The 18,801-nt window shown below is 48.8% G+C and overlaps 1 protein-coding gene across 1 annotated transcript in view; it reads right to left on the reverse strand.

Annotated features, from left to right (window-relative positions):
* LOC146182160 (Na(+)/H(+) exchange regulatory cofactor NHE-RF2) overlaps positions 1-16,520 on the reverse strand; it is a 60,250-nt gene extending 43,730 nt beyond the window's left edge. The window contains exon 1 of the mRNA XM_084577170.1: positions 15,787-16,520. Within this exon, the coding sequence (XP_084433296.1) occupies positions 15,787-16,245 (459 nt within the window). The 5' untranslated portion in view covers positions 16,246-16,520. The remainder of the gene's footprint in view (positions 1-15,786) is intronic.
* Positions 16,521-18,801: the final 2,281 nt, after the last annotated feature.

Raw genomic sequence — 18,801 nt, forward strand, 5'->3', positions numbered from 1 at the left:
CCGTTACACCTGTATTAACGGAGATTAAGCAGGCTAACTAACAGTCACCATCATATACTACACATATAATTCTGCACTCACCAGTTCCGAAAACTCGCTTTTTTTTTTTTTTTTCACAAGTTTCCTTAAGATGATAACAACTCTCTTGAATTTTTTTTTTCAATTTTTTTTTTTTGCCCAAATGCAATTGTTTTTTTACTGAGTCGAAAATGTAGCGTTCCCTTCAATGGCGCGCGCCTCTACAACTCTCTGAGGCACTTCACACAATACCATTTCATAAACGATACAGTATACAGCTGCCCACGTATACGTTACGCTAAGCACAGTCTCGGCTATAATAATTCGAAGCATGCATCGGCGATGAAAGCTTTAACCTATAGCGAATATTAGGTATCGCTCAAGAGGAAAGTACACGGTAGTTGCATCTTACCTGTACTCACCTATGGGGCTGAAACGTGGAGGCTAACCAAGAGGGTTCTACATAAGTTGGGGACAACGCAGAGGGCTATGGAAAGAAAAATGGTAAGGGGTAACATTGATAGGAAGCGTGCAGAGTGGGCCAGAGAAATAACTCAAGTTACTGATATTCTAGTGGAAATTAAGAAGAAGAAATGGGCATGGGCAGGACATGTAGTGCGAAGAGAGGATAACCGATGGTCGCTTAGGGTAACAAACTGGATTCCAAGGGAAGGAAAGCGTAGCAGGGAGCGGCGAAAGTTAGGTGGGCAGATGAGGTTAAGAAGTTCGCAGGGGTCAAGTGGATGCAGCTAGCACAGAACCGGGTTAAGTGGAGAAATATGGGAGAGGCCGTCGCCCTACAGTGGGTATAGTCAGGCTGATGATGATGAATATTAGGAAGTGCTTTATTCACACGTCAGCACATGCCGCGGTTGCGCTCACGCATAGACCCAAGTAACTACCACACATCTTCTATTCTATGCGTCAGAGCTTTTCAAACGCCAGAGTGTGCTCCGTAATATTTTGGCCGCACCTGCACAGTAAAGACCATGTTTATACTCGATGTATACAGTACACCATATACGGTATAGAAGACACGCAATACTCAGCGTACCATTCAGTACTATAAAGTACGAAAGACACGTATGGCGTACCCGTGCACGGTACACCCTTTACGGTAGTCAACGTGCAGCGTTCCGGAATGCTCGCACAGCGCTCTCCAGCCAGCAAAGCTGACATCTGAAGAAGCTGCTCGATGGACACGAGAAATAAGCCGCGTTTTGTAACGACAATGAAAAGGGTCTGATTTTGTTCCCGGCAAGCAATCTCCATATGTCACGCCAGGGCACTTTACGCCGCGACATTGTGCCCGCGCTCTAGACACGCGTGTGGGGCGCTGCACACTCCTACTGAACGTCTCGCTCGTGGGTAAACACGCCGGTATGTGGGCGACAACGATCTGCGCTACATAGCGAAACGGCACGCGGCAACGACACTCCACGTGCGCTTCAGCGGGAGACGTCGACACCCTTTAGATGGATGGGCGCTTGACTATATACGCGCCGAGACGGCGACAAGCGCGCGTTTTTACCCACGCACGGGGGGGTCGGGCGGAAGGGCAGAAAGAGACAATGATCGTCATCGACACCACACATACTGGGTCGACGAGCCTTCCTGGATGCCTCCGACTTCCGTCCGGTGTGCAACGAGTACACGAGTCGGGAGCAGCTTTCAGCGACGGCGAGGCGCGTGGTGTGCGGTATAGTTGGACGCATACTGTTGCGTCAAGTTCGACACGCATGTTCGCCAGCTTTGACTGTTACAAAGGGTGTAACACTTCAGTACGCGCGTCATGCGCGTACCGCATGCCGTTACGGTATGCCAGCACCAAACATGTGGATGAAACCGCAGGAAACCTACTTTTTTTTTTTTTTTTTGACTGTATGAACAAACTTCGAGACGTTGCGGGGCTGAGTCCGGCCAAGAACCCCAATCAACGCGGCCAGGACAAGACGCGCGCGATGTCACGCGTAATGGATATCGGAGGATTATTATATTGGATTAAGTTGCGGTAGTGTAGACTACGGTGGACTGCGTTGGATTCGGGGTGAATTGGGAAATGGATTACGTTGAGATAAGGCGGACTGAGGGGCTCCCTTAGGCCTGCGTGCCGGGGGGTCCAAAAAGGAGTATCATTTCGGTGGAATTAAAACGTTTTGATGATGATGGTGATGATGAGGTTGACTGATGGTGAATTCTTGTTGACCATGATACATCAAGAATAAATTATGTTGGATTAGATTGAATTACGGTGGCATAAGTGAAACAATGGCGTATCGCGCTGAATTAGCTTGATTAGGGTGGATTGAAAAGCAGTCCGCGCTTTCGCCTCTCCTGCAAGTAAGCAGTCTTAAATGCCCCCCCCCCCCCCCCCCCCCCTTTTCTCTCTCTCTCTCTCTCTCCTTTCAGCGTAACATTTGCACGCTTCGCTGTCTCACTCCCAGCTTCCTGTCTTGGTCACTTCATCGTCTAGGCGAAAGGCCGTGAATGTGCCCGTGTTACGGAGGACGGACAAATATATGCTCCCGCCGAGCGACAGGCTAATCGTGGGCGTAGCAAGGCGTTGACGTGCTCCGCTCGACAAAAGCTTGACGCTAGTGATAGAGGACCACATAACATCTCATGCGGAGAAAGGGGAGGGAGGATTCAAATTTCGGAGTATATACGTCTCAGATGAATATAGTTCAGCAGTACCGCGCTAGAGCGAAGGAGCGTACGGAGCGTCAGCATGAATCAGCCGCCGCTGCCACGCAGTCTGCTGTTTATACTATTGCTTATAGTTACCCAACCGTTTTCTCCCTACCCGCTGGCAAGGGTCAAATGTCAGAAATGTCAGGCCCGCACCTCTACTTGATGTGACCTCGCACCACAGTGCACTGCAGCCGGTCGGATACAGTACCGAGGGCATCGGTGACACCGAAATACGAGGGCGAAGCGCGACCGGTATTTGAAGGGACACTGACGAAGCATAGAAGTTGGCGTTTCATTACGTCGTTCCGCTAAATAAAAAATATACACTGCTTTAACCCAAAAACGAAGCTTTTGTAGTCTAGAAAAGGTAAAAAACAAAATATAAAACTTGACGTCACGACGATTTTTTTTTTCGCTCAGGGTCGACGTTTACTATATCGATACATGTACTATGTATATATATCGCGGTTGACTTGCAAACGATGGGAACAGGTTTTCGTGGTATCGGCTTAATGCATTCGAATTGAGTGACACAAAAATAGAGAATTTTAATTTGATTCAACGACAAAGCTACGTCCATGCTACAAACCTGCCAGCTAGAACCTGTCAGGGGCTGCCCGTGAGTTTTCACTCTCAGCGGCCATAACGCAGGGCTATATATATAACCGGGCCTTTCATCCTATCGCGTTAAATGTTATATCGTTGTCTTTTCGAGCATATCACTCGTGTGCGAAGACATCACGTACAAAAGCGGGGGTTGAGGAATGGAGAGGTACATGCCACGCGAACGTCAACCGAGACAGATGGCAATCAATCGGGTAGCGGGACACACACACACACACACACACACACACACACACACACACACACACACACACACACACACACACACACACACACACACACACACACACACACACACACACACACACACACACACACACACACACACACACACACACACACACACACACACACACACACACACACACACACACACATGCACGCATTCGCACTCTGCCCAACGCGCAGAACAAGGGAGCGAAGCCGGTGGAATTTTCCCACTGCATCGGCAAAAGCAGGCCATCACAGCAGCCGTCGCGCGCTTCGGTCTAATTCTCCGCCGACACCGATCGAGTACGCGACCGCTTCGTTATATGAGTGCGCACACACGAGATGGGAATGCGGCTCTCGCTCCAGCGAAATCATGGTCTCGGATATAACGGATAGAGAGTAGACGGCGCACCGCCGGCCAATGATGCTATACTAGCTTCCACGCATGCCAGTCAGTTGACACCGTGCGGGTCCGACGGAAATCCCGAATCGAAGCGCCCGTAGCGTACGCGTGTGAACTCGCCCAAGGTATGGACACAGGACAGAGACGAACTTTATAGCGAAAACTGTAAACAAACTTTACATGGATGAAGAGTGCCGCGCAGCGCACCGCAACCAACGCCTCCTACGTTGACCTCTGCTCGGCAAGGAGTACGTTATCGAGCGGTAGACATGAGACACCAGCCTCAGAAAAAAAACACTGCGTGAACACGTGAGACAGTATGCTCTCACCGGACGACGAGTCACGAAAACGTTTCCCTATCTGTCTCGTTAAATTCCGTTCACGAAAGCAACGCGTGCTGGATTCCAAACTAGAAAGAAACATTTCAGTAAACTGGTTTGGTTTGTGGGGTTTAACGTCCCAAAGTGACTCAGGCTATGAGAGACGCCGTAGTGGAGGACTCCGGAAATTTTGACCGCCTGGGGTTCTTTAACGTGCACTGACATCGCACAGCACACGGGCGCCTTGCTTTTCGCCTCCATCGAAAAGCGGCCGCCGAGGCCGGGATTCGAACCCGCATCCTTGTGCACGGCAGTCGAGCGCCCTGAGCATTGGACCAATGCCGCGATGCGAGGACAGAAAGCAACAAAGCTGCAGTGAAAGAAAGGCTTATAGAGAACGCTGAACACAAATTATTTACAGTGGGTATCTTTCACATACGCAAAGCCTCTGACTCGCTTAAACACCACCTTTTGCTTTAACTCCTGAGGTGGCTGTCGGACTACGTGCAGTTTTTGTCTCAAATTGTGCATTGGTCATATATAGATCAATCACAAGTACGTACGCGGCACTACTCAGTACGCCACCCATTAGCGATTCACACCTGCAAAAACAGTTGCAAGTGCTCGGCGAACGTGCACTTCGGCGAAACTTTTTTCTGTTGTTAGAACAGGCGTGTTTTTCAATAAGGAGACCTTGAAATCCTACCAATTTTAAATGTATACATGCCGTACGGATGTGGGGTTACTGCAGATCACGATGGTAGTTTTATTTTTATTTTTCAGAATACCCTTGCCAAAAGCAATGTGGGCAGCCAGAAGTCAAAGGAGCAGAGTACGCAACAGCTCCGTGCTTGCCTGGACGACTCCTCTATGAAGTATAGACCTCTTTAGTTTGTGTTGTCTAAATTACGTTCAACCTAACAGAGACGGGATCTCATTGCCAGCAGTAATCTCCCAAAGTAAAGGCTTGCAGGAGCTCTAGGGATTGTGTGAGGGGAAGAAAAATTTTTCAGCTAATAATTCAGTGACCCAAAATGCGTTAAGGTATGAAAGGACTTGCATTCTATACGCGCTGTTAACAATAACACGTCAGTGAATCGCGAGGCAAAGCTACAGTGAACTTATCTTAGAGAACATTCCTCCCGTATAGGGAGCATGAAGCAATGCATGCTGGGTATTCCGCCATTTTGTAGTCGTTGGCAGCAGACGACACAGCTAGCACGGCTCAGCCTCGTATACATGGTCGCGCAATGCGCGCAGACGATGCTAGCGCGATCGGAAAGGCCCACTGCGGGTTCTTCACGACTCCAACAACAACATGGCGGATTACCCAGCATGCATTGCTTCATGCAAGCTCCCTATACTTATACCGTCCCCCCCCCCCTCCCCATTTTTTTTCCCACTTTGAGTGCAATGCGGAACAAAGAATGCAGAGCCAGCGGTATGCAAAGTAACGTCATTATATATATATATATATATATATATATATATATATATATATATATATATAGAGAGAGAGAGAGAGAGAGAGAGAGAAAGTGAGAGAGAGAGCGCAATAATCTTCTAGATTGCCTTCGATTGGTGTCAGCAAAACTCTTTTCGATTCGGACACGAAAGCGCTCGAAAGCAGCATCTTACACGGCTCCTTCTTGCAATGTCGCTGTACTTCAGAAATCATATTGCCGGGATATCTTTAGGGGAATCTCGTGACAGAAGCCGGCTTCTACAACATAATTCGCTGCGCTAACTGGCGAACAAGGAGTTCTTGCAGGACTGCCAGCGGATCGCGTGCCATCCGAGTCTTTGAGAGCAAGTTCGGTCACCATTTCAGTGCGATTCGTTCGGAAGGATAATAGAGCAAACGAAAAGCTTGTTCGTCGTTCACTGAAAAATACGCAAACGCACGAGTATAAACGCTACACTCTGCATATGCAATCAAGTCCTCAAAACGCATTAATCCCTTCCCTTACGGCGCGGTTCAGGTGTCCACAGAGCAAGTGTGACAGATACTGCGCCTTTCCCTTCCTATGAACCAACCCAACCAACCCAACCCAGTCGCTTCGTTCTCTGCATGCCTCCAAATCCCATTTGGATTTTCTGTTCTTGAGATCATAGCATATAACATGTCATATGTTATGACACATGTCATATGTTGTGAAGAGACGCGTGCCGCTCGTCTTCCCCGACCAGTTATCGCATCCCACCACGCGACAGGACGCAATGAAAAAAAAATAGTAAAACTGCCTCCACATCATGACCCACTGCACCACGCCGCCCGCACCCGAACGTTTTGCCCACCATGTTCAACCACGCCCACCGCGCGTGCACCCCACTACATCATCTGTGACGTGGGCTAGGAGAGGTCGTTATACTTATCAAATAGCAAACGATGCGCGACGTGTGGTGCAATCGCTCCTACAGTACAGCCTGTTTCAACACCCGTGCCTCATGGTCAATCCTTGGATCACTGCTTTTTCTTGCTATGTCTAAATGACATAGCCTGTTTTCAAAACCATTCGCGCAAGAATTATTCCTCTCTGCGTAGACGACAGGGCTTCGCCTGCGATTTGGGAAAGTGTTACCGGCAAGATGGCGAAGATGTGAGTGTGGAACATGGAAGAAAACGAGTGTTTTGTTGAGCTGCCTGGCTCGCTCGTGGTGCACCGACCTTCTGCAAGTTCCATACGATGCACTGTGACGTCAGAGATGTTACAATACACGGTTTAGGCATATACAAGACGGCGACACACAGTCTGCTACAGTCGAGACGAGACCGTGGCGAGGAGAGGGGGACGCGCCTGCCGGAATACCAGAGATCGTAACGCGCACACTGCCGGCAGCAAGAACATCATTACGCAGAGCATGGGAACGTATATGGCGAATTAGAGCTACTTGGAAAAAGAGTTCCCCGACTGCCGCATTCCTTTTCCACGCTCCGCCTCGCAACTGGGAAAATGGCAGTCGCCGCCTGTTGCCAGCATAACGAGCACCAACCTTCCTGAAGCACTGCCCAACGGAGCCAGCCGCAGTTCTCGAACCGTTTTTCTATCCTCTACGATAAGCATTTATGCACAGAAAGAATTTAACGCGCCAGCGTTTAAGACGCCGTTTTAGGAAAACCTCGCGCTGTTTTTGTAGGCGATGCCAGCGAAAAATCAAGAGCCCGCTTCTTCTAGGAGGCGCTAGTTCGCACGTGAAATGGCAGGGCACTGATCGGGTTGTCTGACGTCATAAGACCACGTGACAAGGCCGAATTCGCAGGATCTACCCAGCTCGGGTTGATCCCTTGAGATTGGAGGGCGTGGCAATAGAACACTTGGGGTCACTTAGATTCCGAGTGACACATGCTATACTGTAGCCCACGCAGGCGTATTCGTGTACGGCTTAGTGAAAAGCGCGGCTTTATATTTTTTTGGTGGTCTTTTATGCACTGTGGTAGCTTACGACCGGATTAGTATGTGTGAGATAACAAAGGGACAGATTAAGGGATTGCTGACGAAGCCAGGAGCAAAGTGCATGTACGTGAACGGAGATCCGCAGGAGGACCCAAGTCGTTAACGCTGCTCTATTTAACGGCGGAGCTTCAGTGAACTCCAATCTAAATTTCGTTCCCTTCTGAAAGTGCACTCACGACATAACGGTAGTTCACTTCGTCAACATCACGGGCTTGAAAGAGAGAGAAAGAGAGGGCGCGCGCGGACTATATACTTAAACGCACACACACTGCATACGCCGTGGGCAACGTTAACTATGCACGCATGGTAGAATAAGACAACGAAGTATCGGCGCTGGGCTGCGGCGGTTCGCGAGCCCACCTTGAAAGTCTGAGCACAGTTTTTTTTTTTTTTTGCTTGCTCGTTTCCTTTATTAAGACACGATATATACTCAAATCGTTAGCGGCCCTCGCAGTTTCTTTTGTCCCTTCTACGAGCACGCATAATTACGCGAGAAGTTAAATGCGACGGTTGACTACCACGTCGACAGCCTCATATAAATCGCTGGCCGCTGCGCGCGAACCGCAGTCCGGCCCTCGCCCACCAAACTCGCCCAAGGCTACATAATCGCCGGACAGCTGACACCATCGCGATCGCCTCTATGCACCTGCAGCGCGGTCAAAACAACCTCGTATGGCAGCTGCTCTATTTGCTCGCGCAGACGGCGAACAACGTGCCGTAAAGATAACGCAGACAGCGATAGGATGGAGGGGGACGGAATGAAAGAAAGAAAAGCGGGAACAACTGCAGCGGCAGAACGTTGCGTTTCCAGGCGACAAACTGTTCTATACACTTGTTCTTTCCCGTGGGTCCCGCCGTTTAACGCGATAGCACCCAAGTGCACGCCCAAAATCCCGGGATCACCACGAAATTCCCCAATTGGTCAATACAATGCCGACGTCAAAGGCAGTGACGTCATTTGTAATCTTCGTTGAGAGAAGTGCCTCCTAAGCAGGAAACACATTCTTGAAAAAAATTAATAATAACTTGTCGAGCGGCAACTGAACCGCTCCCATTTAGGATGAAAGCCGGGCGCGTCATCCCTACACCGGAGCTTTCGTTCAGTGTGACCTTACGGTGGACAATGTCCAGCAGCCGCGCACTACATACGGCAACGTTTCGTCGAAGGTTATTGGGTCAATAATTGGCACTACTGCTAAGTAGCCTTACAGAGCAACACTAACTACCAATTTCCTACTAATTTACTTAGCCTTACTACTTGAGATAATTTCTTTGCAACAGCGCATAACGTTCAGAGGAAATGCAACTGCATCAACTTGTAATAATACTTCGGCCACCTCATTAATCACGTGTGTTCTGCACAGCAGACGATCGACGACGAGTCACATTGGACCACGAAATGTCCCTTCTAAGCTAACGAGGTAAGACCGCTATGTAATGGACCATTTTCCAGTAACGCGCCTTTATTGCGGCCGCCAGGTGAAGTACCATCGCATCAAATAGCCCATTTTTCAAGCAGAATATAGTCAAGTGCATGGCTGGCTTCACCTAGCCTTTGCGAAGACGCGTGAGTCATCTGTGGACACATCCTAACACACCTTCCTCCTGCGCTTCATCTGTACCCTTCATCAACAACAGCCTGACTATACCCACTGCAGGGTATAGTCCCTGTCCTGTGCTAGATTTATTTATTTATTTTACCCTCAAGGGGCCAGAGGAATTACAGGGGAGTGGAGGGTACAAAACGTAATAACAAACAAATAGAAAATAGAAAATAACGCAGACAATTCAGTCGACTACATATACAATGTTGGCTATGGCAGTACGAAAATGATCAATGTCTTCAATGCTGGCGATCGGAGCGGGATGCATCCGCTTGACCCCTGAAAGCTTCTTAACAGCATCATCCCTCACCATTTTATGCAGCCCACGCTTTCTTATGAAATCCAATTTGTTACCCTACGTTACTATCGTTTCTCTTCTTTCGCACGAAATGTCCAGCCCATATCTTCTTCCTGAAATTTGCACTAGAATGTCACTAACTCGAGTTATTTTTCTGACCCGCTGTGCATGATTCCTATCTCTTAACATTACACCTATCATTTTCTGTTACTTAAGTAACACCACCACACCGTCTACCAGACTATGGCACTCACCATCATGACACTCCTTACATCTGCCCGACTGCAAGGCCACAGGATAACATACTGAAAGGAAAACAACGCGAGAGACAAACACCAAAGCAGAGAACCACAGGACGAGCGCTGCCTAAGCAGAGAACAGCACAAGCAGAGAGAAGCACAGCTTTGGTGTTTGTCACTTGAGATGTTTTCCTTTCAATGTGTTCCACCAACTCGCCCGGGCATAGCACGGGATAACGTTTCAATGGATCCATACGCACTGCGGGCCCCATGGAAATAAGCCGATGCGGAAACAAAAAGTGCCCTCAGCTGTGGCCTCCCAACAGCTTTCCTTTTTTCAAGAGCGGATACCACGATGTCTTCTTACAAACTGTATGAAGAATTCTACAGCAGCTTACTGGGTCCAGCCAGACGCCCGAAACGAACATTGTCATTTTATTCTCCGCGTGAAATTGCGCGCCATCAAGGATACTTGCTAGATTAACTTCGTTTAAACATGGCTTTACGGACAGGTATACTTGCATTTATATGTATAGGCGGACTGCCCTGAATGTTCAACTTAAGGCATCATAACTGTGGACCATATATTATTGGTGTGCCCAGTGCATGCGCGTGAACGTAGTGCTAGCCGCTTCCTTAAAGCGTTTGGGTAAGAGGTCTCTGTCGGAGGAGTTGCTGCTGGACGCTTGGCAGGACAAGGGGAAGGGTGCCCAGGCAGTGCGGGCTCTTTGCCGCTTTTTGCGCGCCACCGGACTTGGTTCGCGCTTGTAAAGCAAGCTGTCATGCTTGTATATATTTTCATATGCCTTCCCCCACATCGTCACCCACCATGATCCTCTTTCTTCTCCCCTTCCCCTTCCCCAGTACAGAGCAGCAGGCCAGATTTTAATCCTTCCGGCCAACCTCTCTGTTTTTCCTATCAATAAACAAATCTATCTACCAATCAACTTGAGCAGAATCTTTCTCGTCAGCCTCCAAGTTTCAGCCCCGTAGGTGAGTACCGGTAAAATGCAACTGTTGTATGCTTAATCCATGACAAAAAGACGCTGGCGGTTCTGGCCGTGTATTCTCGCATGTTATGAGTGCGGGCGAGAGCAACGCGTGCATTGCTGAGGGCGTCAGTTCATCGCGCCGATGGTCGAAGCACGCGCAGTAACCTTCTCTTTTATATTTGCCCGGCATAGCCGTCAAAAATGGTGGACAAGGATGCTCCGCACATGCGCAGGATGCTACTTGGAAAAGGTCAGTTATATCATAAATCATAATATAAATGATTAATATATTTTATACTAAAAATTGGCACACACGGTGAGTGTCGTCGTCGGTTGTCGCATGTGACGTAAATTAAGTCTGATTTAAATATATTACGACAAACGGTGCACCCACTCTTCCTTCATTGCATAGAATTTTGAATATGTAGCAGGGAAGGTAGTTTTAACGGCTCCTGCTGCCAGTAGGGTAATACTATTTTATCTGCAAGCTATTGGCGTGTTTGAGAGAACAGCGTAGTCGTTTAGCCGTCTGGGATAGAACCTAATGAAATCGCGGGAATTTCGCTGCGACCTGGACGAATACCAACAGCAGGAAAGTACTACGGTAAGCTGTTTGCCGCCTCTACTTCCCCGTCGCATACGAAAGTAAAAAATTTAAATTGCTAGCGATCGTACTTTCATACCGTACGCGAATCATGTTTAATGCGACCGCTAGAAAGCTCGGTGGACGGCTGCCAAAGACAAACCGTTGGTGATCGGAAGCACGCGTTTCACCTACGCAACCTTCATGCCGCAGCTCGCCGACCAGGCTACACGTCTTGCACATCGCTACACCATCGGGTCAAATCGATAAATTAACATTCTCGTGCACAAAGCCGTCAACACATGAAAAAAAAAAAAAAACGGAGACACAATCATCGCACATAAAACACGGTGCATCAACCAGCATGAAAAGCTGATTCCAGTTCATAACCTCATTGTTGGACTACCCTCGGATATCATGTCAGCGGGAAACAATGCGCGTCAAATAACTGTAGTACTCTCTTGTACAGGGGAAGTGTGAGCAGTGATGCAGATTGCGTACCTAGAGATATAGATGATAGAGCACATTAAGGAGTTTCGCACATACACGCATTCTGCCCGAGTGACCCGCAGACCACGAGGACATGCGCGCCGACGGATGGCGCCTGGCGTAGAGACAGGAGCGCGCCGAAAGGTTACGTGCGAGTGTAAAAGATGATATTCTATTGCAACGAGAACCCGTACACCACCACGCAAAACTCTGTATGACACACGGGTGAGTCACAACGTCGTTATAAAACTAAAGAATGTTGGCCCCACATGAAGATCGACTAACGGCTAGTAAGAGTATACACGAACGGCGGACGGTTCTGGACATAGCAGTGATATATCGTGAATGCTCGGCCTGCCGTGTGTGCGTCATGGGATCCAGTAAAAACGTCCCCGGAGAAAATGTCCCCATATGCTGAATAGGAAAAAATGTCCCCGAGCGGTGAATGAAGTCTTGCGCTATAGGACGTAGACTGCGTTTCCCCGTGGTGAGCTGCAATGATGAATGATGTATGTGGACTTTATTACAGCGGTTTCACCTGTCGGCTTGGAATTGACCGCGAACATCGAAATGATGCTGGCATCAATAAAAAATGATGGCAGCAGTAATACAATCGCACGCCTCGTCTTCGCTTTGTGGGGGAAAAGCGAGCTGACCATTGGCTTTACCGGGCCAGAAGCTTGGAGCGATGATTTAGGGTGGCCATGGTGCACGGCCCGTTAAGCCTCGTCCTGCTTACACCATCATAACCCTTATCACCATTCTACACGATCATCAGAAGAGCGATTGAACCTCGTCATCAGACGGTCTGGGATGTAATTTAAGTGACATCTGCTTTGGGCGGTTCCACGAGACTACCACACGCCGATCCGCTTGTACCTTTCTCAGCTGATTAGGCCTGTAATATTCTTGCTTAACGAGCTGCGGAGTTCAGAAGCACGCAGCATATAAAGAGCCAGATGGCTCTTTCACCATGCTTTTACGCAGTTCTTGTAGACATTTCGGACGCACAGAGGACGCAGGTTCCAAATGATGATTACATTTAACTCAAAGCCAAGAAAGGAGGCATAAATTGTGTCTTTTTTTTTTTTTTTTCTCGTGAGTTCCGGAAGAAATCAAGCTTAAGGCAACTTTTTGCCTTGGGAACGCTTTTTCCTAGCTACCGCTTTTCCAGGGGCCGTTTCTTCCGGGGACGTTTTTTCCGGGGACCTTTTTTTCTGGGAACGTTTTTACCTACACCCGTGTGTCATAGCGGTGCTTCAAAACATCACCAGTCTATGTTGTTGTGCAGTTGCTGATCTATTTTCCTAGGCACTGACGTAAACAACAACGCAGCCGGCTTTTCGCACAAGGGAAGACATAATGCTATGCGCATCGAAATTGATTAAGGAAGCTAGATCATTCGTCGAGGAGACTGTAGCATTCCTAGGCGACCAAAACACGGGAACAGCTTACAGTTACAGACTTCTGTCTCAACATCGCCGCGGTATTCGAACCCCACACCACAGCAAATAAGTTCAAAAGCGTCCGAAACTGCCGCTGGACTCCAAGACCGTCTTCACTATAGAATTCACGGCAAAGGGCTTCGGCGCACAGCTGCAAGAGCATTGCTATACTAGATGAAACAATTCAATGGCGGTTTTTGACCGGTGCGAGAGTGAAGCAACTGTGTCAAGCTGCGGACAGTTTTTTTCGGCCAAAGACGGCGGAAATACAGGCACAGTACGAGCACCAATAAATTCGCTTGTGTCATACGGGTAGTTGAGTGAGCGTGCAAGTGCTTGAAGACACTGACACTCTTCCGACTGTATTAACTGCCCTTTAACATCCGTATACCCGATTAACAAGCCATCTCGCATCTTAACCCACGATACAAGGGGTGCTCTCTACCGATACTGACAGAGCTGGGAAGTTATATTAGTCATATTACTAACACCGCCAGCAAAGCAACAGTCGGGTACAACTCACGTCTGCAGTAAGCATCACACACAATTGCTCCGCAACAGAACAGTTGAGGCCTTTCTGGTTGCCTAAATAAAAAGCAAACTACCAACCAGACCAAATAATAAGCTCAAGAATTTCATATTTCTGGCTTGTCTGGTGCATTAAAATATAAAAAAATTGATTCAGTCTATTGTTCAACGGAGTAATACGCAGGCTGCGTGCCACTGTCTATAATTAGCAAATGCTCCTTTAAGCTAGCTGTATCCATTTCTTTAATGAATGTTCCGCGTGCTTCTATTCCTGCCAGCATGCGGCTTTGCTATGTTATTTACAATCTTTTATTTCGAAAACTAAAACTCAAAACAAGCCCTGCGCCGCATTCCACTCATATGCACGGGAATATTAGTCAGACAACGCCAGGAACAAAGTTGGAATGAGAAGTGGTGTAAGGGCCCGATTCCGTAAGCCCGTTCGCGAAACTGCTATATACGCCAGACACAAAGGAAAACAAAAACAGGACAGAAGCCAAAATGAATTCCTGGATGAGGAAAAAAAGCACCGAGCAGTGACTCATTTATCATGAAACCGGCTACGTTGCTCGCAGCGCGGGGGCTCTTATTATTTCTCGGTTTTGCTTTCTCGTTCAAGCGTGGATTTTTCTGAATACACGGCAAACAAAAAACGAGCATCTCCAATGAAGCGAAGCGTCAAGAAGTTGAAACCCATTCGCCAAACTACCTCCGCCACTCCCCGAGAACCGTCTTCTGAATTGCTTCTTTTTCCGTGGCCCGGAGCGGCCGAATCGGTGCACTCACTACACACAACATAGCGAGCGAGGATCTGCGCCGCACACGGCACTGATGGAAATCAGTTTGCCGCGTAAAAACCGGCTGCGACCGGGATCCTCTTGGACACGAAATTTTCAAGTATCAAGGTCGCCGGCCGCGTTGGGGGGTTGTTCCTGGCGGACGTTGCTGAGACGAGCTTCTCTTCCAATCAAGACAGGAAAACTCGCCGTTTCCTTCTTTTTTTGCTTGTTCATCCGGAAGAACATTCGTCCAGAGGCGTTGCCAGTTGATCGTATACGAAATTAACCACAAAAAAAAAAAAAAAAAAAAAAAGCCATTCACTTTAATGACGTCACCTCATCCCGTGAAGTGGATGCCACCCGAGTCTTTCTTCCGGACACTAGGCAATTACGATTCCGGCGTCGGACACAACCAATCAGGCATTCGTACCCTACAACAAGTGATTACCTGGACTCTTTTTCCCATCTCAAGCAATAAATAAATGTCTGTCGCTAGCAAGCAAAGCTCTATTAAAGTGCACATCCACCTGCCAGTTTTGTTTTGATAATGACAGAGCAATTAAACCATACTAACTATTCTTTAGTAACGTTCAAGCAACAATCACGAAGGTCGAGTGAGTCAACACGTGGTCGTTTGTCGAAATCAGTGTTTCGTTGCACACACGGCGATATTTCCAAGTGGTACTGCAATAAGCGCCATGCACTGCTGCAATCCCGTGGCCGCCAGCGACGTTTTCCTGCCGAGCGCCCGGTGTTTTCAGTTATTTTTCCTCTATTCTTCCGGAATGTTACTAGAAGGAAACTTGAGAAATTGCGACAACGGTCCGTCATGCATGCGTCGAGCGCTGCCGTGCTACCACTAGACAGTTACGTAAATGTGTTGAAGCTCATTCAGCCGTTAACTAGCACTCTCGGAAGTCATGCAGAATAATGACAACGTACACATACAAAATAAAAAAGAAACAATCTCGATCTCGAGTCGGGACGAACACACTTGAAGGGATTCTGCACGGGAAAATTATTTCAATCTTTAATACTGAACTATGATCGCGGTGATTACGCGCTATAACGAGGTTCAACAACTGCACAAGGTCGAGCGTCGTCTCACCTGCGTAGAAGGAAGCGAGTCGGCCACGGCCTCCTGTGGTGCGTGGCCATTCGGTGGCGTCGGCGACGACTTGTTGCTGTCGTCTGTCGGAGTCCGAATGTAGCGCACGTTATCCTGCGTCGATCGGGGCACCAGCTTGTGTTCAGTGTACCAGGCGTCCGTCGCGCTATCCACCACAAGCAGACGTGTCTCGTCAGGCACGGCCCGGATCCGCTCAACCACCTGCTTGTGGCTTTCGCTGGCGATGTTGACGCCGTTCACTTCGACGATGCGGTCCCCTTCGAGCATGCCGGCAAGCTCGGCCGGGCTACCGCTGTCCACCTTGCCGATGAACTGACCCGGCCGCGACTTCTCAGCGTGCAGGTTGAAGCCATAGCCGTCGAACGTCGGTATTTTGATCAAGTGGCAAAGTCGCGGTGCCGGCGCTTCGGCCGGCAACAGGTCCGGTGTTGTCGACATGCCTCGCCTGACCCGTCCACTCTGAGTACTCGCTCACTGAATGCGACTCACTACTACCAGCGCTCGTTTACCGCCGGATACGGCAAGTGCATCGGGAGGTTCCCCGCCTAGCGCAGAGTGACCTGTCGCAGAACGGAAATGAAACAAGAGCCGTAAAACGCCGATTTCAACGTGCCGCCCACACTATCGACGATTCAACGCCGCTTGCACTTCGCGCTACCTCGGTCAACAGGCGAGCGCGGAAAGCGCCGTCGATTGCGCCGGGAGAGAAGCAGACGCGAGCGGAAGAGCAGAAAAGGAACGCAGGCCACCTGGCGCGCGGTATGTGAAACATATAAACCGAGAAAATAAAGGCAGGAGCCAAGAACGTTCGCAGCGGCGAAGTAGGTCGAGGCGGCAGTATTTCAGTGAAAGCCTTTAGTCTAGGGTAGTGAGATTTTGGGAACATTTTACCATAAAAAGCTCCTCTCACTAGTAGTTGCGAGAGTTCTGGAATTTTTGCGCACGCGAACATCGTAGCGATCGTGGTTTGGTTGTTTGGTCGTTTGGTTATGGTTTCACGCGTTTGCTAGTTAGTTTGCCTGCCTGCGGGACGCAGCCACAGCGGCTACAGCTGCAACAGCAGGCGTTTCCTTGGATATGTTGATCGCTAATGCGCGTTTCTGCTCAATACAGTAATTTGACAGAAGCTTTACCTGCACCGAACCTGTGGAAGCGTTCGCGCGCTTTGCGCTTGAGTGATGTGTTTTCCGGGAAACAAGTTCTGCTCTCTTAGTTCACAGGAATATCATAACGATCCAGGATGAAATAGATGAAGCTAATTTAGATTACACCTTAGTATAAGTGGTATCCAAGAAAAAAGGGGAACAAAACTTATACATCCTTAATGTATACAGCTCTCCTAAGGACAGGAGCGCGGGCGTCCCGGACCTCCTCGGGCGAATGGCAAAGCTTGTGGGTAAGGCGCGACTTGTCATTGTTGGGAACTTTAACGCGCGACTTTCAACGTGGGGATATCTCAAAGGCGACCCGAAAGGCACGAAACTATGGGAAATCATTCAAGACCTAGGCCTAACCATCTTGAGCGACACTCAACAACCGACCCGTATAGTCAATAGCATTAGTAAAGACGCGAGCCCTGACCTCATATTGACGAGGAACGTTTAGAGGGCTGAATGGTGAATACGGGAGTACCAGTGGGCAGCGATCATTATGTTGTTTCAGTTACCTTTGAAACAGCGCAGCACAAACGCAAAACGCCTCCGGCAAGAATAACCGACTGGGATATCATCATCATCATCATCATCAGCCTGATTATACCCACTGCAGGGCGAAGGCCTCTCCCATATTTCTCCACTTAACCCGGTTCTGTGCTAACTGCATCCACTTGACCCCTGCGAACTTCTTAATCTCATCCGCCCACCTAACTTTCTGCCGTCCCCTGCTACGCTTTCCTTCCCTTGGAATCCAGTTTGTTACCCTCAGCGACCATCGGTTATCCTCTCTTCGCACTACATGTCCTGCCCATGTCCATTTCTTCTTCTTAATTTCCACTAGAATGTCGGTAACTTGAGTTATTTCTCTGACCCACTCTGCACGCTTTCTATCTCTTAATGTTACCCCTACCATTTTTCGTTCCATAGCCCTCTGGGTTGTCCTCAACTTAAGTAGAACTCTCTTGGTTAGCCTCCACGTTTCAGCCCCATAGGTGAGTACAGGCAAGATGCAACTGTTGTATACTTTCCTTTTGAGCGATACCGGTAAGCTGCTAGTCATAATCTGCGAGTGCTTGCCAAATGCGCTCCATCCGAATCTTATTCTTCTTGTTATTTCCTTTTCATGGTCCGGATCTGCGGTTACTACCTGTCCTAAGTAGACATATTCGCCTACTACTTCCAGTATTTCGCTACCTAATGTAAACTGCTGTTCCTTTCCGAGACTGGGATATAGATTCCGCAAAATGAGGGAAGCGCGAACATTTGGTGCAAAATCCGATTTGGATGCCTGGATAAGCGATCTTAAGCAAGACGCTGAGCGGGCCACCGGAGAGGCGGACACCACTGAAGAACACCCCGCGGCAGACAAAGGGCTCATGCACATATGGGAGGCGCACGCGTCCCTTTTGGGCAGGTGGAAGTCGGCCAAGCACAATAGGAAGCTCAGACTCCGCATTTCAAAACTACAAAGGGAGATTGAAGATCACGCCAATGAACTCAACAGGCAACAGTGGGGGCAGATATGCGACGGAATAAATGGGCAACTGGAAATAAGAAACCGTGGCTTCTGTTGCGGCACCTTCTAGACTCGACAAAGACGAAGTCCGCGGCTAGGACGCGCTTGAACCACATCGTAGATCAGTACGATGGGGACGGGCGAATAACTATACTAGAGGACTTGAAGGGTAAATACATCAACACGACACTAGATGGGAAGGCACCCCCTCGATATTTTAGGGTGGAGAATGAGGTACTAGACGCGGATATCGCCACCACGGAGGTGAGGTGATAGCTGCGATGGAGAAACTCCGGACGACCTCGGCGGCGGGGCTGGACGGAA

This window comes from Amblyomma maculatum, chromosome 8 (assembly GCF_055883805.1).
Source record: "Amblyomma maculatum isolate TAMU_Amacu chromosome 8, ASM5588380v1, whole genome shotgun sequence".
NCBI classification, from domain to species: domain Eukaryota; kingdom Metazoa; phylum Arthropoda; class Arachnida; order Ixodida; family Ixodidae; genus Amblyomma; species Amblyomma maculatum.